This window comes from Rhipicephalus microplus, chromosome 8, assembly GCF_043290135.1.
Source record: "Rhipicephalus microplus isolate Deutch F79 chromosome 8, USDA_Rmic, whole genome shotgun sequence".
In the NCBI taxonomy this organism is placed as follows: Eukaryota; Metazoa; Arthropoda; class Arachnida; order Ixodida; family Ixodidae; genus Rhipicephalus; species Rhipicephalus microplus.
This window is the reverse complement of record NC_134707.1, coordinates 11,614,107-11,640,231: the sequence shown is the minus strand read 5'-3', so window position 1 is coordinate 11,640,231 and position 26,125 is coordinate 11,614,107. Positions and strand designations below refer to the sequence as shown.

At 44.7% G+C, this 26,125-nt stretch overlaps 2 protein-coding genes across 2 annotated transcripts; one reads left to right on the top strand and one right to left on the bottom strand.

The window, feature by feature from the left end:
- The first annotated feature begins 4,659 nt into the window (after positions 1-4,659).
- LOC119164136 (U11/U12 small nuclear ribonucleoprotein 25 kDa protein) lies at positions 4,660-16,347 on the top strand. Its single transcript, XM_037416244.2, has 5 exons — positions 4,660-4,828; positions 5,318-5,429; positions 7,254-7,465; positions 10,189-10,387; positions 16,108-16,347. Exons 3-5 carry the CDS (start codon positions 7,323-7,325, stop codon positions 16,270-16,272), a joined length of 507 nt encoding a protein of 168 aa, XP_037272141.2. The 5' UTR covers positions 4,660-4,828; positions 5,318-5,429; positions 7,254-7,322; the 3' UTR covers positions 16,273-16,347.
- Positions 16,348-20,468: 4,121 nt separating this feature from the next.
- Positions 20,469-25,936, bottom strand: LOC119165195 (transcription elongation factor, mitochondrial). The gene is made up of 5 exons (XM_075871046.1): positions 25,781-25,936; positions 23,257-23,577; positions 22,686-22,832; positions 21,390-21,548; positions 20,469-20,895 (listed from the first exon to the last, which is right to left on the bottom strand). Exons 1-5 carry the CDS (start codon positions 25,865-25,867, stop codon positions 20,671-20,673), a joined length of 939 nt encoding a protein of 312 aa, XP_075727161.1. The 5' UTR covers positions 25,868-25,936; the 3' UTR covers positions 20,469-20,670.
- Positions 25,937-26,125: the final 189 nt, after the last annotated feature.

Here is a 26,125-nt window from a genome sequence, read left to right as displayed (position 1 = left end):
TACAGAGGCTCTTCCAGTTGACGTGTCAATCAAGCTTCTGCGAATATCAGAAAATTCGCTCCACCATAGCAACACCATACAGTAGAATGCAGCAAGCATGAAGCCAGGTGATTGGCCCGAATGACACATTTCTGTGGGTCGCGCTCTTTCCGGCGACAAAGCTGGTTTTGATTGCCCCAAGGCGTAACGCCTTCACACGCTCACACACAACCACACACACAGATTCAGCGCGGGTGTCCTGTCGGGGTCCTGTTCGACGCGAATGCAGCCTCGATATAAAACAAGCAGTCGTTGCAACCTTATCAAAGCTGGGCAGCTCAATCGTAGCACAATCAGATAGCGCTGGCCAGGGTTTGCGCGCGATGAGACACACCGCCGACGAAACGTGTGAAAGCGATGTATCGCTACGCCGTTCCAACACGGCGCTCTGCGTTTCGCACTCGGAATCGCGTCGGGCTTGCTGACAGACTCACTCGAATTTCAAGCGTGCATGGCTGCTCGAGTTGTCTGCTTGTTGGAAGACGACGAGAACGAATACTGGCGCCTCAGAACGTGCTCCACGTGCTGTTACTTGGAAGCTTCGCTGTTGTTTATTTCGCCTGCGCGTCGGTAGAAGAGGAGCCGCACTGCGTGTCCCTTCGAGGTGCTCTGAAAGAAGCTGACGTTGAGCCGTAGTCTCGCGTTTTCACCGAGCCAGTGGCTTGCCCGGGCACGCGTTCTGTGGTGTCTCCCTCTTCTTTATCGGTGGACGCAGTCTGTGCCGCGCTTGTGAACCAGGAGGACGCATCTCTCGTCGAACTCTGCCTCCGATGCCCGCGTCTTTCGGCCGATGACACCAACGGCCAGCGGCGGCGTTGCCATGTCAGTCACCTTGAAGCGGAAGCGGCCGCAGAAGCAGCCGCAGGAAATGAAAAAGCCGACTTACAGCCGTGGCCTGAAGGCCTACTTTAGGCGACACTCCCTGGACATGCGAGCCCCTTGCACCGATGCCGACTCGCCCACTTCCATGCGACAGCTTTGCTGGCTGGTTCGCGAAATCGGCGTGTGGAATAGTTTCCTCGAGAACATCGGTCTGGAGCTGCGCGAGAACCGCCCGGGGCGCCTTTCCCTCTACACGTTCGCGCGTTGCGACCCGAGCATGAACGACTACGGCTCCGTGTGTGTGACGTTGCTTGCCGAGCTTCTCGCAACCCACCGTTGTATCTACTTCGTGCACTTCGGCTACGCGGGCAAGCTATTCAGCATGAAGATGAGCGTGATCCAGCACCTGACGCCCAACTCTTCCATCGAGCAGTTCCACGTTGACGGCCAGGCGATGGACAGTGACGAGATGTATACCTTCATCAGGGCAATGTGGCGGGCCAAGCCGCTCAGCGTGCAAGTGTGCAACATGCCGTTGCGCCGCTGTGACGTGCACTCAATGTCCATCTATGTCGAGGTCACCTCGACTCTCCGCGAGCTGGCCCTAGTCGACACTGGCTTCAAGGTGGCCGACACCATCCTACTCTTCAAGGCGCTCGAAAAGAGCAAGAGCGTCGAGTACCTACGGCTCGAAGTCAACACCGTTGGCGTACGGGGTGCCAAGCAGTTCGCAGCCCTGCTGCGACGGAACACCACTCTCAGGTTGGTCACCCTACAGCGGGTCAAGCTGCAGGCCAACGGAGCTGTGGCCATAGCGGCCGCGCTAGCTGAGAACACCACGCTAGTTTCCCTTCGTATCGCCAGCAACTCCATCGGGCCCGTGGGCGCCCGGGCTCTCGCCGAAACTCTCAAAACGAACTCGTCACTCTCGGTGCTTGACCTGCGAGACAACGCCATCGGCACCAGTGGCGCTTTGGCCTTCGCGACCACTTTGAAGGTGAACTCGAAACTTGAAGAGCTCCACGTTTGCGGGAATGTGATATCCGAGGAAGGCATCGTTGCCATCGCGGAGGCAGTCATGGATAACAAGTCGCTCAAGGTGCTGTCGCTGTTCGCCAATGGATTCGGCGAGGAAGGTGTGGCCGCGTTGGGCAGGCTAATCGCCTGCAACAGGACTCTGGTGAGGTTGAACGCGACCCTCGAGTCCAGCTACGGCGCTCCGCGGAAGCACCTCGACGCATTCGCCGAAGCCCTCGCGGCCAACACTGCCATCCGCGGTGTTCAGCTGTTCGTGTGGGGCACGCCCGCCATGAAGCAGCTGTCGCACATGCTGCCGCTCACGCAGACTCTGCAGTATCTCTGCGTGTGCACGTGTGGGCCCGAGATCGAGCAGTTGTGTGCCGCCCTAGCTCAGAACAAATCCATCCAGGAGGTCGAGATCAACTGCTACCTCAACCTGGACGACGGCACGGCGCTGGCTCATCTGTTCGAGACTACCACGACGATCCAGGCGGTGACTATCACCAAGAGGGTGAAGAACACCTGTCTCATCCGGCTTTTCAACGGCATCGCCAGGAACAGCAGCATCTGGTGGTTCAGCGTGCAAGGTGGCAGCCTGACGTCGACTGTTTGCACGGCGATCGCTGGCGCCTTGGAGAGTAACAACACGCTTGCATGCATCACGTTGGGACGGGCCACGGCGGAGGATTCGAGTCTGGAGTTAGTCAGTGCTGCCTTGGAGCGGAACTGCACGCTCCAGATGATGTGCATGAACTACTCGGCTACCAGTTTGCCAGCGTTGAAGATCAGGCAGCGACTCCGGCGTAACATGGGCATGATGATGCAGGCCATCGAGTTCGCGCTGACCAGGAATGTCAGTAAGGCCTTGGCGGAGGCCTTCGAGATGTACAAGGACACCCCTTTTTTTCTCCAGGAGCTTGCCAAGTCAAACGGCAACCAGGGTAGGCCTGCTGCCTGGGCGCTAATCAAGGAGGGGGAACGATTTGTCGAAGAAAACTACTTCCAAATAACGGGAGTCGTCAAGAGAGCCATCGTGTGCGTCAGGAGGACGAGGAAGAAAACGAATACCACCATGTTTGACAACCTGAACAACTACTGCTTGCGGGAATTGTTGTCCTACCTTCGGGTTTCCGACGTGCAGCGTTGAGCTGCGGTATAAGTCTTGGTGCTTTTTTTTTTCTTCGGAAGGGAAGGGGTGGGGTGTTGTTAAAGTTAACTTAACCCTTTTTGATTTTGTGTTTTTGCTCTGCAAATGAACGACTGTTTTCCTTTTTTGTGTGTGTGGTGCATTTGTATAAAACATCTTCGAGTATTTACCACTTTATATTACAAGTCTGATCATTACAACTAGGCGTTACATTTACTGAATTTCGCCGTGGTACGAAGCTCTGCATTGTTTGAGTTTGCACGAAAGCTGATAAGCAAAGCTTTGTGCTGACGGTAATATGGTAAAACTTCACGAACGATTATATTATGTTGGTTTCTCATGGTTTACTGTAGATGCTAGCAGTACAACAGTTGTTGTTGCACAGCTATGGCGACTACAAAATAAAACCGCTACTATATCGGAATTATATGGCTCGAATCTAGGAAAATTGGCAGTTCCACCAATGGCTTGTCTGCCGTTTTTTTTTTCTTTCGTGAAATAGTCATATCATCTGGTTTTCATTCAAACCGTAAATGTTTTTCTGGTCTTATGTAGATATACACGGATTAGAAATTAAAGGGTCATCACTACTGCACAGAAGGTTGCACAAGGCAGGGATGGTGAAGTTTTTGACGAAAATTGCCAGAACGTTTCCGACCTAAAAACAGCGTCATGAGGCTGTGTTTGTATGACAAATTTAACGATTTGAAACTTTCGTGTAGTGTATGTTTAGTGTTTGAAAAGTGCGTAAACCCTCTGCGAACGATGTGGGCTGATCTCTTGCTACAATTTAGTTAGGGCCGATTGTTCTTTCGCTCTCCCTCAAGATATATATATATATATATATATATATATATATATATATATATATATATATATATATATATATATATATATATATATATATATATATATATATATATATATATATATATATAAAGGGAAAGAAGTGTATACTTAAGGCATCGTTTTTGTGTGTTTTGACCACAATATAATGAGTTCTAGCAGACAATAATGCCAAGGATGGTACAGGGGAAGTTAATAAAACTAATGTTATGTAAATAAGAAGAAAGAAAAGTGGGTGAAAAAATAACTTGCCGTGACTCTCTCTCTCTCTCTCTCTCTCTCTCTATATATATATATATATATATATATATATATATATATATATATATATATATATATATATATATATATATATATATATATATATATATATATATATATTTAGAGAGAGAGAGAGAGAGAGAGAGAGAGAGAGAGAGAGAGAGAGAGAGAGGAAGGAAGGAGGGAGCGAACCAGTTTCAATGGGTGGTTTACCTGCTTAATCCGCCAGCAGCAGCTTAGGCTCATTTTACGTGAACGATCTGCACTTACACACATTTTCCGACAAAAAATTCATTTTATTTCGCAAAACAGAAAACTTGGAGGAATCTTCAGTTCTTTATTGCGCTTCCTGAAAATATGTCTAGTTTTATGCAAATTATTTCAGTAGAGTATTTACCGATGCTGTAGCCGCTGTACCGATACTTCCTGAAGAGATACAAAATCGAGACTTAAGAATATCGTGTGAAAGAACAACCGAAACCGAAAGCTCAAAAACGGAGTGCATCATCGGTGTCATCGCCATCAATATGTTCCGGTTCTTCAGCTGTGTCGTATCGCCACAGAACACCCGTATCGCTTGCGACTTCGTTACAGCATTTCGTTATGGTTACAGCATGTCATCGGTAACATTTGGCCAAAAGGTGTTCACACCGAAGCCTCCGGACAAGGGCAGCTTCCCATTGGACCACGAAGGTGAGTGGTTTCACTTGAAAACGCTCGCATTTCGCGACTCGGCGTGTTCGTGTTTTGGTAGTTTCTGAACACGTGCATCGCGTCTGGAAGCGACGCTCCAATAACAAGTTCAGAATGTCGTTCTAGTAGTCACTACTGCCTTTCATGTCGTCTCTGTAATAACTTGTCAACGTGACCTTTGGGCTAGTCGGTTATTCGGTTCGAAAAGTGGCCTAGCGCGAACACACATGCCAGGACGAGCGCTAACGTAAATTTGATTTCGACTTGACGCGGTAGGTTTTCGTGTGCGATGACTGGACCTTTGTGTACGTATCTATTTACACCGTTACTATTGCAAATAAACAATCAGTTGGAAGGTAGTGGTCGTACTGTTGTCTCTTTCTCGTCGGTTGGTGCGAGCACTTTTCGAAGTATCTGTATTAGTTAATTTTGCAAGCGTATTCGAAGTCTATTTTTGTTCATGTTGCTCTCCTGGTGTTTTACTTCGAGGTGAGTGTAAGCAAGGCGTCTTGAAGTACCTGCTGTGCCTCAAGGACCACGACGGCAGTGCGGAACCCTGCAGACACCTCGCCAAGGATTACCTGGAATGTCGAATGAACAGGTGAGAGTCTTGCGAGTCGGCGGATGAAACAGCATTGTGGTAGCTGTGTATAATTTGTCAGCGCGAGCTCCCGTGGGTCTCTTGTGGTTGTGGGGCTAGACCGTTCACCCTCAGGTGAAGATATACTCCCGGCTGTGGTGGCCGCATGCTCGATGGCGGCAAAAGTCCTAAGGCCCGCGTGCTTAAATTTAGGTGCACTTTAAAGTGTCCTAGGAGGTCGACATTTCTGAAGCGCCTCCCCTCCCCTCCTTTTTCCCCTCTCATGCCATCTCTACGGCGTCTGACGTCACAGTGTCCGCCATGCTTGGGTACCAGCTGGTTGAGGCGCCGCGTGAACCATCTCTCGAGCGCACAGAGCAAGGAACTGTGCCATGAGACTTGTGCCGGTGCCCCCTCACGTTCCTTTGTGTTCGCCGCTGGTGAACAGGAGAAAGCGGGCAGGGCACAAAAGAATGTGGGCATGGAAGGACTGTGTGCTGCACTGACAATAATGATAAGTCGTGGTGGCCGCCATGTTTGTGTACCCGGTGCCGAGAACTTGTCTGTGACATCAAGCGAACACTATCTACTAGTGATTTTGGACCGTTTAACTTCAACAATTATGATTTATTGTGTTGTGTCGACTCCAATAAGTCTGCGCTTTCGTTGTTGTTATACCGGGTTATTGCTGCAACGTAGTTAGAACACTCATTGAAGTCTATTTGCATTGAACTTCTTAGGCTTCAATACAAGCAAGATCCACAGTGGCGCTAAATCCACAGTGGTTCAAGCATGCTCGAAGGCTGTCATAGGAAACGACTCTGTGGTCAAATCAGTTTTGCAGTACACTTTCCTAATTTTCAGGTTCACAGTTGCGAGATGACATCTTTGTTGAAGTTATTTTGCTGTGGGAAATGCACCATCACGTGCATTTCGCCAAGCTAGTCACTTATTTAAGCGAAAAATGTGCGTGCTTAGGCAACGTGCACAACAGTGAAACTGAGCTTCTGGATTTAGAAATAGCGCATAATCAAAGGTGGCATATCAAGAGCAGCTTGTTTTTTTGTTGAACAATAATAAACGGTTTTCAATTGCTTTCGCCTCGTTCTTCCGGAAGTTTGCTTCAGCCTCTGATCGGCATTACAAGTAATGACTTTGAGAAGGGCAATGTTTTGACATTGCTTTGACGAACTGGCTCTAGGAATGCATTTTAAAGGCTAATAACTGTGCTAATGAACAGTGACAAATACGTGTGAAAGACAGGACGCGCGTCTTGTCTTTCATTCGTCTTCGTCCGTGTTCATTAGCATAAGCCTTTAAAATGAATGTGAGCCAACTAACCCGACTTAGTGCCTTACTCTAGGAGATGCACAGTTCTGAATTCTCGTCTTATCGTCAATGTCATGACTGATCGTCAATGTCATGACTGTTGAATGGGAATGCTTGAACTGGCATAGCGCATTATGGGAAAGAAGAAACGGCCGAGCAGACTGACACAAGAGGACATGCATTCCCATTCAACACTCGTGAATGGGAATGCATGTAAGACAGCTGATTATTTTTCTTGGCCAAGCTATGATGAAAGAATGCACACCTTTTTCAGAATGGGAACAAATGTTGAAAGGTGGACGAGTTGGCATATGTCTCAAACAACAAACTAACACCGCGAATGTGACAAAGAAAAGAAAACAGTGCCCATCCTCGTGATTTCAATGCTTTGTCTCTCATTTACGCTGTTAATATCATTTTTAAAAGTTTGTCGTGCATCACAAATATATTGCCGCATGCCTTCAACAAATTTGCATTTGTCTTTTAAACTGTTGCGTTACTTTTTTTTGCCAACAGAAACTTGATGGCCAAAGAAGAGTGGTCGAAACTGGGCTTTGAAGACAAGCAAGACGCCAAGTAGGAGCCATGTCCGACGCAGAGGCCTCAGCAGAAGCCGTCAACACGGAGGCTGTCAACGACTCGATTCGAAATGATGAGGAAGCGGACAAAGTGTTGTCCTTCCAAGAAGCCATGGCCATTGCTGACAAGGAGATTCATGCCTTGATCAGGTAGGCAGGAGCATGGAGTTTCCTAAAATTAACTAGAGGGCACTCTGGTGCTGCGATCGTTTAGCGACCATAGGAATGATGGGTAGTACACGGATTTGCCTAGTCATCATACTTCCGAGCGGTGAAGTGTACTTGTGGCTTTGTTTATTGCTGTGTTTTGGTTTTGTTTCAAAACAAAGAAACCCTTTTGAACTTCATGAGCCGATTTGGTAAAAAGGTAAACCTAGAAAAATAAGGTGATGAAACGCAAACGCTGGAAATTTTCCCATTTTTGTTTCGTGAAAAAACAGCTCCAAGCCACATGGAGCCAGAAGTACGCAGATTAGACAAATCGATATACTACCCATCATTTTCATGCTCACTGAAGTGCCGTGCGTTGCAGCTCCCATAGACACTAGTGCCAGAGTTTTCTCTAGTGTATATTTAGGAAACTCTATGGGCAGGAGGAAAAGAATGAGGAGGCTTTTTTTTTTTCTTTTGTTAAGGTAGCGGCTTCCTTGGTGCCTTCTGCCTGCATTTTGTGATGCAGTATGGTTTCAGAGCAAAAATATGTGCTAATCCTGAAGCTGGTACTGTCTAATGGCTATCTCAACAAATCATGGGGCCTCAGAATGCCTGCTACTTTCACTCATTAAAACTTCCATTACAGGTAATTGACTAAACTATATGCCTTCGTTGCACAGCCACTTTACAAGCCACTTTACGCTGCCCAGTTCAAAAACCTGTGTGCACTGGTATATTATGCACGAATACATGAAACTGCTGCTCAGTATTGCTTTGAACATTTTTATTGTATACACTTTTATACTGTTGGAACATTAAGCTTCACAACTGATTTTTCTGAAGCGACAGTATTTAAAGCCTCGCGTTGACATGACTGCAACTGTGATGTCACACTTATCATCCTGTGTATGAGTGACACCGGCTAGCCTTCCAAGAATTACGAAGAAATACCCTCCTCCCCCCCAAAAAATTGGATAGAGAATCTACCACTGCTGTTGCTCAATTTATAGAGCATTGCATGTGTTATACGAAGATTTTGCATTCGCTTCTTACCTACAGCAAGTTGATTTTTATTCAATTCAATTTCTTTCTGTTAGCGAACAGAAAATCTGAGGTTCGAAGCGAATGTTGATTGAGTCGAATAATTGTGAATCGAATAGTATATATATATATGTATATATAGCTAGAGCATGTCAATTTGAACTCGAAAGGTACTAATGAAACTGTTCGAATAAAGCACAGTTAGAATTTGCAAGCAGGTGCTAGAAGGAATTCACATCGTGCCACACTGCACGAGCAGAAGCCACCTCTGGACTAATTATCGTGAATTAGGCCCTATTACACGCTTTTTGCAGGTTTTCTTGTAAGTTAATTTCTTTAAGCTCTAACTGCAAACAAAGTCAGTGATACGCCAAAAACAAGCAGCGACATGCATTTTTGTGAGCAGTAAGCCTTAATGTCAAAATATATGACTCTATTTCTGCTCCAAAGCATTTTTTTTATGTAGATAACGCAATCCAAATCAAAAGTAATCTGTAATTTGCGTTTGTTTACTTTTATTCTGTCCCAACTCAATGAGCATTGCCTGCAGCTCACCAAGAGTTCCTGTACAGCATTAGAATTGTCAATTTAGAAATGCTGCTGTTTCGTTGGTTTGAACCTCATTGTTTTGGATCTCTGTTTGATTTTGCTACACATTTTTACCAGCGGGGGTCGACTTCTGCAAGGAGTGATAGAAACCAGGGGCTCCCAGTTCAAAGTAACTGTTGTGGTTACCAAAGTGTTCGAATTATCTGTAGCTCTCCCCATATAAATTCACAGAGTGGATCCGGGACCGGGGTTTCAGTTTCAATTAAGTGCAAATTCGAATTAACCAAAATCAAATTAAGGAGCTTTCACTGTATTAAGTTATATTAAAAAATTGATGATTTCTGTTGTGACCCAACCAATTTGTGCAATATGTATTTTTTTTTATATTTGGGAGCAAGCATGTGTGAATGTAGCCTTTTTGGTTCGAAGTGAAGTTGAAGCAACTTTGAATAGCAAGTAGATGTGTATAGCAATAGGGTGCAAGTTATAACTAGCACAATACGTCACGTTTTTAAATTTACTGCACTTAGCACATAAACACGCTCTTAAACGTAAAAGTAAGTCATTCAGGTGAAGGCAATATGTTCAGATGGGTCCACTGTTAAAGGGAATGCTAGACTGGATCCTGGTTTTTGACAGAGCTAACTGTTTTTGACATACTATTGCCCTGCATGAGCAATGTTCTCAGACACAGTTGTTCTTAGGAGGCCAGAAATATGAAAGGTGTTCATTCGAGTGTTCCTTTTAACAGAGGACGGTACTGTACATTGAGCCTTGACATGTGGCTTTGACGCAGCGCAAACTTTTTTGGATGGGTGGTTTTATGGCATAGCACGTGCACAATGCAGTGAAACCACCTTTGCAGGTGGTTAAATATCGTCAAATATACCTATACTTGTTTATTTCGAATACTGTAGTACTCGTTCGTAAATTTGGAACGTTCAAATATTCACCAATTCATACATTTATGTTAATTATGACTATGGCACAGCTCAGAACTAGAAATAATCTCCCTTAGCTTCATTGCGTGTTGCTTTAACGAGGTTGTGTCGTAGTCAAAGCGTGGTTTCAGTTCATAAAACGCCTACAATTATTGTTGTTGTATTACACTGTGACTGTCTTGCTCGTAGCAACGACCCACTGCTCAACAACCTGCACCCAGAGGTGACCACGGACGAGCTCAAGTCATACCTGGCTCTCGAGCACGGTCAGGCCATGTCCCTGGTGGTGCACAAGGCTGACGGCGACTATTACACTGTCGTGGTCGAGCAGAAGGCCACAGTGTTGGACCTTAAGAAGGCCATACGACGTCACGTCACCTTGCGCATGGTAACGTCCTAAATATAAATGCGTTGCTGGACGAGCCGGTGCATTGTCTGAAAAAAAAAAAAGTTAGGGACAGCAGCGCGAAGCGCGGCCCACAGCGATGGATGGCACGCAGTAAAGTTTTCGAAAGGAGGCCCAGTTGCTGGTGTGAAGAGACAGTTTTACCAAAATAGCGAAGCAATCAATGCGATAGCGACATATTCGAATGTTTTATGAAGCAAGGCTAGCATTTTTAGGAGCAAAATTAATTGTAGTAAACATGCGGTTGCTAAGTAACCAAGCTTTCTGCCGTGCTGCCGTAGTAGTAACTCTACAAAACGCTGGTGTAAGAAAACACGGCCGCTCCAGGTACACTTTTGGGACCGTTTTTTTTTTTCTTGTGTGTGTGTGTGTGTGTGTGTGTGTGTGTTGAGAGTGCAGCTCTTTGAAGCTTCCGCCTTCTTGCTCACGAGACAAGTGCGCGCGTAGACGACCCCGGCCAGAAAGGCAATGTTCGCTCCACAAAAAAAAAGGAGGCTAGTGCATCTTTCCTATATATATATATATATACACATACATACATACATACATACATACATACATACATACATACATACATACATACATACATACATACATACATACATACATACATATTATGAGGACGAGCTTTATTCCAGACGAGCTCAAGCTGGCACACACTGATGATGGTATTAACAGATGGGGAAATTATACAAATGATGATGACACGTCCAAAAAGAGAAAGTTACCCATGATATCACCCTAAAATGTGCACCAAACCATCGAAATCTCTCTCCTATTTACATTTTTGTGCATATTTTTTTTTAACGCGTTAACGATACCAAGATCAGCTGCAAGCTGCCTTGTTATTTGCGGAGCAACACGAATGTGTGGAGGCCCTTCCTCCATTACCTTTGCTAAAATGTCGATATAAGTTAGTTGTAGCCATACATACATACATGTATGTGTGTGTATATATATATATATATATATATATATATATATATATATATATATATATATATATATGTGACGCTATGATGCGAGAGACGTGGCCTGGCTCATACGCCATCTTTATTCTACCGTCACTTCTTCCTTCTCGGCTTCTACCAATCATCGCTTCATACGTCACACGATTCCCCCACCTCCCGAAAGAAGGCATGGATTACTAACAAGAAAAAGTAAACAAGGCAAGGTTGAAAAGTCACAAATGTCAAAATGCACAATTGGTTTCATGTCCCAGTGGTGTTCCGTAAACTCGCAAAACTTCAGAAATGAGTGCGGCCGTCCGGTGACTGGCGGAGTTCTGGTGGGCGAGGTTGGCTGTGGCGTTCTGGAGATGGTAACCGTGTCTTGCAAAACTGCACTGACCATGACATGACTTGAGCAGCTGCGAAGAACGAACAAGGTTGGAAGTTCTTGGAGCACTTGAAGGTCGAATGTCGTAGGCGCCGAATCCTCTGTCGTACGCACTGTATTTTGTGTCGCGGCTGAGACAGAATTAGTGCTTGCAGCATGCGTGTACAAGAACTGAAGTTCAAGGAATTATGTCTATGTTCGTGCATTGTACAAATTATAACGTTCAGTCTCTTTCGTAGTTTTCTGTGGCGTTGGCTCCGTTGTCGTAAACAAATGGGATGGTTTCCGAATCTTTGAATGGTAGAACTGGTAACTTCTTGTCTTGTTCGGTGTTTCCTGAGGTTTCGGAGCTGTAATCTTAGGCGCAGTCTTGATATTTTGTTCCAAATGCGTTTCTGGCGCTGATCCTTTATGCGAAGTTGTCTCGCTTCTTGAATTTGTTTTAAGAGGTTTGCTTTGCGTCGTCGTCCTTGTTGGTGTGTCCGTTGGAGTGTCTGCGATTCGCGGACCTGCTTTTGGTGGCGTTGCTGACGTTGCTGTGGACCATATCGTGGTGGAAGCCCTTCTTGAACATCGCGCTGCTTTTCATGACAACCTGATGGGGTCTCCAGTCGGCAGCTGGTAGTCTTTGAGCAGTTGTCATGCAATTCAGGCAATGAAGATGATGCTTCAGAGTTGACAGAAAGTTCTTCAGAAGCTTTTTCTGCACTGTTCACTACGAGAGGCTCTTGCGCATGGCAGCGTCTGACGTTCGATGTGCCTAACCCTTCGGTGTTGCTTCGACTGTCGAGTGTGTATGCACCGGGCAGTGATGCATGAACCCGTGCGGAAGGAGCATGGCTCAAATGTGCATTTTCTCGGTGTGTCAACTCGTCTATCGTGAACATGATGTCCTTATGAGGAAAACGGTGAGCGTCAAGAACGCTTGAAGAGTCGCGTGATGAAAACCCAGGTGGTGGACTACGCATGCGAGACGGACAGTGAAGAACATCAGGTGGTTGAGAAACGTCTCGTGTCAAGTGCTGGAGCGATGACTTCGAAAATGCCGACTTTCGTGCAGAAGGGAGACGCGCTTGACGGTTGGGTTTTTCCCAATGTATGCATGGCCTTCTGTAAGTAAACGCATGTGCCACTTCGTCTTGAGGCACTTGTCGATTCGCGCTGGACTTTCGAATGCTTGAGGACTGCCTGGGAAATTGACGATAGTGTGCAGTAGTCTCTAGATGGTTGGCAATGAGTAAGTCTTGGTCATAGTCATTAAAACGGGTAATCATCTCCTCTTTGATTTTTTGCCATGACTCGTCGTTCTCGAATATGTGAATAAGGTAAAATTTAAATGCCTCACCGGTGACGTAGTCGCTGAAGTTCGTAACCATCTCCCGTTCCGACCAAGATGCAGCGGTAGCGTGGAGTTCAAACAGGTTGAACCAGTCCTGTACGGGTCCGTCGTCCGCTGATCCGGTGTACTTGGGGATGTCGAGGTCAGGCGATGGTTCTGTCATGGTGCCGGTAACTGAATGCGCCTGAGATCACCTCTTCTGTGGTCGATATTCAGTTGAGGCGTACTGCAGGTGGCTTCGTGAATGATGTGAGGTTGATGAGTGGTGGCCAGGTCTTCATCCTGTCGACTTGTGTGACACGAAGCATCAAGGAATTCGGGTGGTTCAGTAAAATGTGAAGTGTTTTGGTGCAGTGAACACGTTGAAAATGCCGATTTCATTGTTCTTGGGAAAGCCGGCTTTAGGTTTAGTCTTTTGCCGAAATGGTCTAAATTCCTTTCGGTATACGGAGGCTTTACCTTGTCTGTTGCGACGTGCAAGTTACCAGTCGGTGTTCGAATGCGTGACGTTTTTTCGGAAGAGGCATATGATGGTACAATGGTGGTATATTTTCTCTGAGGTCTCGTTTGGAAAATAGGCTTACTGCGGGAAGACTTCGCGTAACTCTGGTGGGCGAGTTGAAAAGCTTTCCGCTGATGAAGTATGGACAGGTCTTCATCGTATTCCTTGAAACGACTGATCATTTCTTCTTTGATCTTTTTCCAAGACTCATCGTTCTCGAAGATGTGGGTGAGGTAAAACTTGAATGCCTCACCTGAGATGTAGTCAGTGAAGTTTATGATCATCTCCCGTTCCGACCATGATGCAGCGGTGGCATGGAGCTCGAACAGGTTGAACCAGTCCTGTACGGGTCCGTCGTCCGCTGATCCGGTGTACTCCAATACCCCAATGGACTCGAAATCCATTGGGGTATCCCCGCACAGGTTCGAATCCTGCCGACTCGTGTGACGCTATGATGCGAGAGACGTGGCCTGGCTCATACGCCATCTTTATTCTACCGTCACTTCTTCCTTCTCGGCTTCTACCAATCATCGCTTCATACGTCACATATATATATATATATATATATATATATATATAGATATATATATATATATATATATGTTGCTCCGCAAATAACAAGACAGCTTGCAGCTGATCTTGGTATCGTTAATGCGTTAAAAAAAATTATATGCACAAAAATGTAAATAGGAGAGACATTTCGATGGTTCGGTGCACATTTTAGGATGATATCACGAGTATCTTTTTTTGGGGGAACTAAACAGCGCATTTATGGCCATACCCTGCTGCCCACGACATTTTGGATGCCATGTTTACTTTGAAGAATGGTCGTACTGAGTGAAAAGGTAGTGCTAAGAAATGGAAAGAAAAGGAAGTCATTTTCGGAAAGATAACTATCAATACCTGTATTTTACCTTCGACTTTCCCCAAATGTCCGAGTCTCTTAAAGCCACATTTATTTCAGCAGACTAATTCGAAGATTATCAATAAACGTAAGTACTATTTCTTGGTCCAGTAGTACTATTTCCTGCTTCAGTTTTGTAGCTTCGATATTGCTGTCAAGAAAAGTTGTCACCGAGCATTTCCTATAAAAATAAAAAATGGCATATACAAGCGCAGCAACCGCCACTGAAGGAGATTTTTTCTTGCGCAGTACCAGCACCCACAGCAACTGTTGGTCGTTTAGGTAACTTATTTCTTTCACAAATAGCACTGCATTGCCACTGAATTTTTATTAATATGCTTTGAAGATATGTACCCGAGTCACTTGAAGTTGTTTCCTGTAATGGGGCTCAGTGATGATTACATTTCTCTAGCTAATACCGGTGTCACATGGGCATTTTGAATTGCGATCAGTGCCGATCTGGATTGACCACGACCGGGATTTGGTGCTGCTACACGGTCACTTTTAATCATGATCAGGCGCTATCGGGACCAAGACTCTCGCAATGCGTGCGTCGTAATCTGGCTGAGGTATTGTTATCTCGCTTTCGTCTGCTCCCACTGGCCGAGCTTGTTAAAAGCACAATAACGAAGAAAATCGAACATAGTTGAATAAAATCACATTAACACAGCCAGATTTTTTATAAAAAGCAAATAGTAAGCTGTTTAAATTGGAAGAACATCTGAAATATCGCATATTTTAAGATTCGTCATATTGACCACATTTAGTTATGGGAGGAGCAGACGACAGTTGATTTCTGCGGTTAGTTCAACTCTCGCTCTGTCGGAGCAGTTGGAGCACCTCGAAGCAAAGTGATTCGAGTTTCGCCTGCTTTTCGTCTACGTCACGGAGTATATGCACACTTTGTGTTCGAATGAAGACACCTTTCAGTAATACCCTTGTCAGGAGCGACTGGGAGACTTGAGGAGACAGAAATGAAACTGTGGCGAGTATGACAAGATTGTCACTTCGCTGCGACTCGACAGCTACAAGCGGGTGCCATGAGAAATAAAAGTGAAGATAAATAATCTCACAGTGCAATGCAGGTAAGGCGAAAGAACACTCTATTGAATGATGTATTTGTGAAATGACTTTTGTGGTGGTAAGCAAAGCTTTTAACATTCAAGTGGTTTTTGCATGAATGACATTGCTGATAAAGAGCTCTATAGAAATATTGTATGCTGAGTTTTGTCAGTGACATGTTTTACGGCATGCAAGCGCCACCTGGTGCATTTCATCATACCCAAGCTCGAACCGGATCGCGATTAAAATCGCCCGTGTGACATTGGTGTGACTGAAATCTCGATATAAAGAATTTGGATATAATTAGTTTTTGCTTATAACAAAATGAACAGTAGCTTTGTTACAGTGTTACAAATAGTCGTTTATAATGAATTTTTAGATATAATGAAGTATATATTTTCATGGCAGATGTGACTGTTATAATGAGGTATGAGTGATTATTTGTGGCTGAATTCACCTGCCCTGTTTACTCCTACTGGCATGCTTATCTGCTGCCATGTCAACTGAATTGCAATCACGCGATTCCTTTTTTATGTTTTTTTTTCTGATTTGCACAGGCACGGAAGGGAGTGAAACGAGTTCTAAGCTGGAGGTATGTCTGGAGGACGTACTGGCTCTCTTTCGACGGTGAGCTCTTGAAAGAGGACAAGGCGCTCCTTCGAGACTTCGGAATTCGCAACAACTCGCAACTGACATTTGTCAAGAGACTACGCGAGAGATAGCTGCCGAGTAAGCTAACCGCTTTTCGGAGTACTTACTATTGCAAAGTAATAAAAACTTATTGCTTCTCATTTTAACATTGCCATTTTTAATTCTCAAGCGAGCAGTGAACGTGTCCTGTGAAACATTGCGTAGGCTCATATAAGTGCCACGCATCTCTTTTTCACGATTTCACGACATAGTCCTCGCTCAATAGCAGACCTTTTAGCCTTTTTTTTTTTTATAGAGTGATAGCTCCCCACGCAGCAAACCCACAAGACGATCTTGCAATGTCCTTTGACCCTGAAGCTCAACAAAGGTATATTTTCTTCGTTTCCTCCTTGCACATGCATTGTCATAACAGACACACGCAGCATTATTTGTTCCCCTCTCGCTGGTCGGGGAGAACCATGAGCTGGTGTGCGTGTGCTTGCCGCGAACCCGAACTTTTGTCATGCGACCCAAACCCTGGCGTGCCGCTACTCACCGCAAGGGAATGCCGATGCAAGGGACAACACAGTGGCATACCTTCAACGATACTATCACTCGACAAGCTTGGTTTGGCCCCTTTCAGCCACAGAATATTTTATAGACAGTATGAAGCAGTGTTACTACTATGTTATGATCTTTCATATTTGCTTGCTACCGGGAATGTAACTGTTATTGTTTCCATAGTCACTTTATTGAATTTTTTGTCCACATCATGCACTTTGTTGTTCATCTTCACTCTCGCCACAACTGTGGATTACATGCAGCACGTAAATCTAGAAAGATTGCAAGGGGACACACAACTTGCAATGGTGGCCATTTTGTTTTCATAAATGTTCTAGGCTTTGTGTTTACTTTTATAAAAATTAAAATCACCTCTTCAAACGAAACTGAAAAACGATACAACTTTCCAGCTCACGTAATTGCATTGTTCTGTTCAGCCTTTTCTAAAACCAAGCAGCAGCTGAAATTTCTGTAGACTGACACAGCTGAAAGGTGTTGAACACAGGTACATGCTACAAAGAAAACGGGCATTAAAAAAGTTGAACGCGCTATACATAATTGTCAAGCCATTGAGACACGTGATCTATGAAAGGGAAATCTCGAGGGGGGACACTTGCGAGGGGTGCCCCCCCCCCCTAGCCTAGCACATGGGGGACCCCCCCTTCCTCCATCATTTCGTGCCACTGCTTACAAGTTTACCAAGTAGATTCATGCGAGGACCACATCATCCCTGGCGCCATCTGTTGCGTTCAACATTTCTTATAGACAAATTCCACCAGACTTGCGTCACGAAAATGCGGTGGAGCTGTCTTGGTAGGCAAAAGACGCTCTGCCTACGGCAGTTTCTGCTGGGTTTTCAAAGGTACATGTGGTGTTCAGTCAAGCAACGAGAAAAAAAAAAGGTATTCCGGCGAACTGTGTCGCAGTTGGATCCGAGTCGCGTCTCACAACTTAGTTTTGTTTGTTGGCGCACATCGCAGCCCTCAGCGCTTATGGCTTTCACAACGCTTATAGCGTCTCACAATGTCGTTTTGTTGGCGTGCATCGCAACCCTCTGCGCTTATGGCGGAAGTTACGTGCCGACGTCATTATAATTTTACCCATAATATCGACATCGGCCTACCTGTGTTTACAAACATGGAATAGGTCTATACTCTTAATCCTCACTTGCAGCAACTCTGCACACTGCAGACACACACAAACAAAACAGTGGCACCATGCTGTGTCAGGTGTCCAGTATGTGTCAGTTTACTAAAATGTTCTTTCCGTATATTCTTTTTAGCTGCCAAGTAATGGGTGCAACCCGTGCAAAGCTACAACTGTTGCATATGGTTAACTGATTTTTGCCTGTGTTGCCACGGCTACGAGTGACAGATTCTGTGTCGCAATTCTGTGTGTAAGGCACGACTTCGCCACATTCGTTTACGAGCCACCTTAATTACACATAGGCATTTTTCTCATTTGTCGCTACACTTTCTGCAGAAAGCTTACTTGTGTATTTTTCACTCTCTCTTGTGCTACTGTTATTTACAAAAGCAAGCTCTCAAAATTAGAAAAAAACAAAAACAATTTGCCCAAAAAATCTTGTATGGTGAGCTCTCTGTAGTTGTGCATAATTGTTTGCTACTTACGTACTGTACACTAATGAAATACTTCTTAACCCCTACTGTATGCATAAAAATTGGGTGGCACACTTAAGAGCAGCAGCATATGTAAGTGAATCGGTTAACTGGTCATATGCGATAGTCATGATGCACTATTATGACTTCACCACTTCAACACTAGAATCAACGCTGGTTCTAAGCGTACAAGCCAAGGTTTATACGATTCAAACTTTTCTACAGCTAAACAAGTATTCCAGGTCATAAACTTCACACCAATACTATTCGATTAAACACCATTTTATTGTAACAATATGTTTTTGCATGTGCTAACACAGCACTATGACCGCCGTATTTGTATAGCTCCTAGAGTTGTGTACAAGGTCGACTACTTTCAGGGGAGACCTCTCAGTATTCAAAATCTCACAGCGCTTGATGTTTAATATAAAACTAAAAAACAGATTTATAGTCACCATTATTAGACATTGTACTATTAACACATTTTTTTCTATGATGTAAAAGAAATGATCTACGTAAACTGGCTTAAATACAATAGAATTTCATTTATTTGCTTTCATTTTGTAGGATTTCCTAGTGCCAATGTTTAGCTGAATTTAGATTGTACGTTTTTCTTGATACACTCAAACCTCGTTACAACAAAGTTTCAATTATTTATTTCACAATACTGCAGGCCAATGTGCTGGCCCAAGCAGGAGTGGATACATGAAAACGTAATTGTAGAAAACAACAGACAACAATGCAAAAGAAACAAAAGGTTAAGAAAGAAGGTGACGCTCAAGGTCACCAAGAAACTTATTAGAATGAAAGATGTCACACGGCAAACAATTCCAGTCATCGACAGTTCTAGGAAAAAAACTATATATAAAAGCATTTGATCGGGCAAAAATTGGGGTTAGAGCATGTTCATGACCATGACGAGTACGTCGTACTGAGAGCGACGTACTCCCAGCTGTTTAACACAGTCAGGGAGATCAATTTTTACAATACCACACAAACAAATGTAAAGAAAGGAAAGACGACTGAACTTTCTCCGAGCTTCTAAAGTAGAAATGCCGTTTAATTGCATTAAGGTGGTCGGGGAATCAAACCTACGATATTTGCCAAAAATAAACCTTACAGCCTTTCTGTTAATACGTTCCAGATTCATAATATCTTTCTTGGTATGCGGATCCCAGATAATAGAAGCATACTCAAGCTTAGAACGAACACAGGCATTATAGGCTAGAATTTCAGTACGCGAGGGTGCAGATGCTAGTTTTCTTTTTAGAAACCATAGCTTACGTAATGCAGAAGTGGTAATGTCAGTTATGTGGGTCGACCAAGTTAATATGCTTGAGAGTGTGACGCCCAAGTACTTATATTTGTCTACAATATTTATGTTAGTGCCTCTTAGAGTATAGTGGAATTGACTAGGACGTAGCTTCCTGGTGATGCGCAGAAGCACAGTTTTGTTAGTGTTTAACTGCATGCCCCCGTTCTGACACCAGTTATCGATAGCGATAAGTGCATCTTGTAAAGCCACATGATCACACGGTGAGGAAATTTGCTTAAAAATGACGCAATCATCCGCGAACAAACGCACAGACACATTTTCAGGAATAAGAGAAGCTAAATCATTAACATAAATTAAAAACAAAAGTGGCCCTAGCACGCTTCCCTGTGGGACTCCAGAGGACACACGAAGAACAGTCGATGAAGAATTACCAATCACTACATACTGACGTCTATCTTGGAGGTAAGCCTGAATCCACAGAACAATTTTTGTAGGTAGTCCAATACGCTGTAATTTGTGTAACAATTTCCCGTGTGGCACTTTATCGAAGGCTTTACAAAGATCTAAAAACAGTACATCAGTTTGCCCAGAAACATCAAGCACACGTGCAAACTCATGGACAGTTGTAACTAACTGGGTAACAGTAGATAACCCCCTTCTGAAGCCATGCTGATGCTTTGATAGAACATTGTGTTCACTGAGAAATTCATACACGTAATTAGCAATAACGTGCTCAAGAAGCTTGCAACAACTGCTCGTAATAGAAATAGGGCGGTAATTCAATACGGGCAAATGGTATATTCGAATTCGTTATAGAGGTATATTCCTAACACTATCTATAGCAAGACTGTTCATTTACTTCCTTATAACTGATATTTCGTCATATCGAGGTTTGAGTGTGGTATGCTATCCCTACACTTTTTTTTTCTAAACGTGAACGAGGTTCTACAGTAGCAAGCAGTGAAGCGTTTTCCCTGGACATGGTCAACCTTGCACACACGTATATACTGTCGACACTCCCCGTTGATATCCCTTCACGTCATGGCGAGCACGTAGAATGCCCTGGCCAATAGTAGAACCCCGCAATAGTGCTCTTTGTTGACGGGCGTCTCCTTCAAATAGACGCTCTTCAGGTTTCCCTGGAAGCTGATGGTGCCGTCATCCACCAGTTTTTTTAGGGTGCCTTGTCCAGACACCCTCTCGCTGCCAACGTTGAGGTTGAAGAGGTTCGCGATGGCAGATGACTTGACGGAAACCACCTGCGATGAAATGCAACTTGTAAATGGCATAATGAAATGCCACGTTTTCTCGCATATAACCCATACCAAAAAAAAATTAAAAAGTGGGGTTCAGGTTATTTTTGGGGGGGGGGGGGGGTTTATGGGCATGTTTTTTTTCTTTTTAGAGCTAAAGTTAGGGGCGCAAGTGATGAATGATATGCAAGGGTGGGTTATATGCAAAAAAATATGGCACATTCACTTTGCAATGTGACTTGTGCCACTGCCATCTTTATCAGAGGGAACGAGTGAGCACATTGAAAGTAAGCTTGTTGGCCAAACAGGGGAGCTATTTTCAATTCATTTATCAAATGGACTGTTATTTTCAGCTGACACTAATTGGTTGGAGCTTAGAGAGCAATGCATCCTGTTCCTATTTTCCTTCCCTGCCTACGTGTCTCGTAAAAAGACAGCTTGAGAGTGTGTCTCTCCCAACAAATTTTCACGCCTTCAGTGTCCGTATCGTTTAAACTGACCTGTGGCTGTAGCTTCTTGCCGTGGCTCAGCAGTGCCACCATCATGGCCTGCACGGTGAGCTGGCTCTGGCTTTGTGCGACTTCGACCTTGGGCCGCTGCGACTTCTGCTCGACTACGTAGAGACTGGCCTTTGGCAGCTGCTTCAGCACTTGTTGCACCTGAAAGTGAAGCGACGGCTTTGAAATGCGGGGCACAAGGTCACGCGGCTTCAATTCTTAGCCACCACGGCTGCACTTTGGTGAATAGTAATGTGCAAGAACAACCGTGTGCTTATATTTAAGTGCGCATTAATAAATGTCACATAGTTCTATATGTATTTGCTTAAGACGAACTGAACATGAAAGCCTTTTTTTTCCCTTCCTAGTCCATTGCATTTAACTTAAGCGCGATTGGTTTTAACAGCGAATCTGTTCCTATTAAAAGCTTTGATGTCCGGAGGCAGTTGTTGATAAGAAACGGGTATGTGCCACCACAGTTCCCTGTAAGTGCACTAGAGGGAACTCTGGCACTAGCGTCTGTGAGAGCTGCAACGCACGGTGCTTCGGCGAGCATGGGAATGATGCATACTGCACAAATTTATCCAATCTTCCTACTTTTGGCTCCGTTTGGCTTCACTTGGCTGGGAGCTGCTTTATCACGAAGCAACAATCTGCAAATGTTCAGCAGTTCTGCCCCACCACCTTAAACCTTTTAGGCTCATCGATTCAAATAAAGTCACGATGCTCGCAATGGTTCGTTCTTTTATTTGAAACAAAGCCACAAGCACGTTTAAAGCCTGCAAGCACGAAGACTAGGTATATTTGTGTACTGCCCGTCATTTCTGTGGTGGCTGAACGATTGCAGCGCCAGTCTCTCCTCCAGTTAATTTTAGGAAACTCTATGGGTGCCACTACTTGCTACTCCTACCACTCCTCCTACTTCATTTAACCACTTCATTGAACCAGCTCAAACAACTGGCAAAGCAAAGGCCTCTTTGTAAGCCAACAGCTTCCCTGCTTTGTCGGTATCTGCTATGGAAAGCTGCTTGAATATTTTATAAACTATTTACAAAGTATGGTTATACTTTGGGTTTTGGCTCAATCGATTGACAAGTTGGGACATGTCGCTCTTACTAAGGAACGCAGGAATTGAAACAGGCTTCTGTAAATTTCTGTTCACCTTACAATATCGTCCAAGTACTAGTAGCCATCCAGCTGGCATGAACTGTGCTAATAACGATAGGAACTGTTTAATGGGTCGATTTCAATTTTCTCGTTCAATCACACAGCACTACATGACCTCGAGACAATACCCACTGCTTCGTAGTGGTTGTACAGGTGTGGCTTTGCCTTGTCGTCGAGGAACTGCACTCGGTCAAGGGCGAGTACGAAGTTGTCCCGGGTCACGTGGGCCCACGTCATGAAGGGCGGACTCACGTCTATGGCCAATATGTCGGTGATGCTCTGAAAAAGCCACAGTGATGTAACAGTCAAATACAGGCCCAGAGCTAAACAAAAAACAAAAAAAAAACTTTAGGCTTGCACAGAATACACAACACAGAGCATAAAAGTAGAGGACTCATCATAGTCAGTAGGGTGACATCACCAAAAAAAGATGCTACGTTGGCCATAGTGGTTGATGCCTGAATAATCACTTACGCAAACACGATAACATATCAGAGCGGCACATGAGAGGCATCTTGCAGTTCACTGTTAACTAGTGCAGATGCGTACCACGCTACACAGAAACCATCAAAGCTGAAAGGGCTGTGCAATCTCGCGATGCTTGTGTCAGTGTAGCATACATCTCGCTCGCCAAACAAAACTGTCTCCAAAACAAGACTGTCCTCAAACAGGACTGTAATATTAGGAAACTCTATGCTCCCACCTCTATCCTCTCCGGCGGTATGACCGGGATAATGCTGTTTCCCCGGTCGGGCGGCCGCCTCTCCTGTGGCTTCTTTCCGTACAGGATGGCCTCGCAGATGCGGGCCAAGCTGCGCGTCTGCAGTCCGTCGATGGCACCCACGTGGTCCATGCTGGTGAAGCCGCTGTTCTCCTCGCGGTGATTCAGAATGCGCATGACGTTCAGCGGGCTGATGGACAGCTTGCGCAGCTCCTTCTCGGACGAGTTGTTCAGTACTCTCAGGATCTGGTCCTGCTGCTCGCGGGTGTACTGCTGACCAAAGGATATTCTCCGAATGCCACCCTGTTTTACAGCAAAACAGTTGTGGTCTAGGTTTGCAGTGTGCCGTAGATAGAAAGTTATCATCATCATCGTGTACCAGCAAGCACTTACTCACTGCCCAAGTACTCGGCATAGATTGTTTACTGAAGAAACTGAAACGTGCGGACCCTAATCAATGCTTGTATGAGTGTGTTCCCTTAATTTTTGGTGGAACAGTGTGGCGAGTACAGGCGCTCACCCAATTCATGTGACACTTTGAATTTAAAAGAGCAAGTACAGTCATGCATAGTGTGCGGAAAAAAGACAGGTGAGAGGGTAAAAAGCCTAGCCAAGCCAAGACCTCCTAGGTGCCCACCAGCTCTGCCCTGACAAAGACATGTGGTCGAAGAAATTCTAACGAGACAGATCTCCATGGACTCGATTGCCATTAGGCACAAAACATTCTGCACTTAGCGATAATTAAATGTGGACTACCAAGAAACTTAAATTCGGAAGTTAAGTTATTTAACTCTACTGAGTGAATGTTCGCCACCATTTTTGTGTGCAACAGGTATTCAAATTCAGAGCCAACACAACTGGACATCACGTTGCATCTTTATCAGCAGCAGTCAGTAAGTACTCAGCAAGCCCATTCCATTCTATATGTTTGCAAATACACTGCCTTCATCACCTATATTCCTACCAAACATACTTGGCTGCGTTTCCGATTCCTTGGCACCTGTTCCACAATTCTAACCAGCCACAGGTTACCTGTCCTATGCAGTGCATGGCCTACCCACCTCAGTTTCTTGTTATTAACGTCAACTGCAAGATCAGTCGCCGCTGTTTTCTTTGTGATCTACTCTGCTGCCCTTCTGCATCTTAACGTACCGTATATCATTTCACATTCTTTGACATCATTTGGACATTTTGATTTAGAATGCAATAAACTTGCGCTTTTACAAAGCCTTGAATTTCGCATTCTCATGGCCAGCGACGCTTTGTGTGACAGAAGCGGTCACGAGGAGACCTCTTTACACATCGCGTGTGACTGTCCTATCAATGGTCCATAATAATGTTCTCTCGGATCTGCATTAGCTTTGAGCAAAGACCAACGCCACAGCAAGCCGTCTTTGAATGCTAATCTTGCAAGTCACCGCAGTGGAGGACTACAAAGGCACTTTTCCTGTTTCCTAAGAGAGGAGAAATGAACAAGCCGGCTGTGACAGTTTATAAAGAGTGCTAGTGCACAGTAAGAATAAGTGGCAGTAGTAACTAGGAGCTGTAGGGTGTATGTTCTTTCTTTCTCCCTCAGTTTCAACCTCGCTCTCTCCCCACCTGTCTGTTCGCGCAGCATACTGTATTTCCGTCCTTACTGACCTCCCTGTCATATGACTAATCTCTATCTCGTTGAGAACTAGCTGCAGCGCTGTCACCGTTTAAATCGAGCTTTCGACGGCACACCACGAATGATTCCATGCTGTGCGGTGTTTGCCAACATGTTTGACAAAAACATGTTTGACAAAAAAAACATGTTTGACAAAAAACATGTTTGACAAAAAAAATTGAACATAGTTTGAACGAACTGCCACGGCCCGGTTTCCAAAAGCCCTCGTACAAACAGCAGTTTCAGCGATGAGCAAGCTGATTACAAATCACAGCACCTCTACCACCGTGTCCATCCACATGGTTAAGTTTATTTGCGTTAAACTGAAAACTTGGCATTTGTTTAACAAGACAACGTCAGACAAGACAGTGTCCGTTGCAGATCGTGTTCATCCATACGATCAATGTTTCTAAACGTCAATGTAAATGTGCACGCGTGAAAGAGATGCGAGCACGTAGTGTCTTATGCCGCGTAAGGTACTTTAGAACTTCAGATCCAGTCAGCTACTACACAAGTTCACCGTTAAAAACGCCTGAAAACCTTTGAAACCAAATGTGCTTTCACTCGAATACGGAAAGCAATCATCACAGCTGGGTACGCGCACAATAGAAACCAACAGCGTTCAAAAAAGAAGTCTATAAAGGCGCGAGCCTAACACCGCCGCAAGTTAGGCGCTGAGAGTTAAGAATGTTTAGTGGCTTCCAACACTGTGAACCAGCATTCGCCAGTACAGAGACGTGTCAGTTTGCAAGGTCGCGATTGCAGAGTGCGGTCGACAAGCGATAGTGATCGCTTAAACGAATCAAAACTCTCGTTAACTGAAGCGAACGAGACAGATCGGAGATCACATTTACTTACTTCAAACGCGCACGCATCCTGGAAAGGTCCGAGTGTTCTGAGCAAGTTTATTCGGTTAAAACACTTCACCGGACACCGCACGCCCATGGCACCACCATAACAACTTCTCGGGTGGAAAAAAAAACTCAAAAATAAAAACAAAGCGCGCTACTAGAGAACTTAACAAAACACTCTAACCACTGAGTGGGTATTGTGCTGCTCTCTACAATCAGGAGGCGCTGCTACAATCAACGCCTTCTGTCTATGAGTACTGTTACGTTGTTCGCCATTGGCCAAAAATTTTTGTTATTCGTCATTGATTGGTCTGCATGAGTCACGTGCGTTGTTGCGTCATTGGGCGCGTGA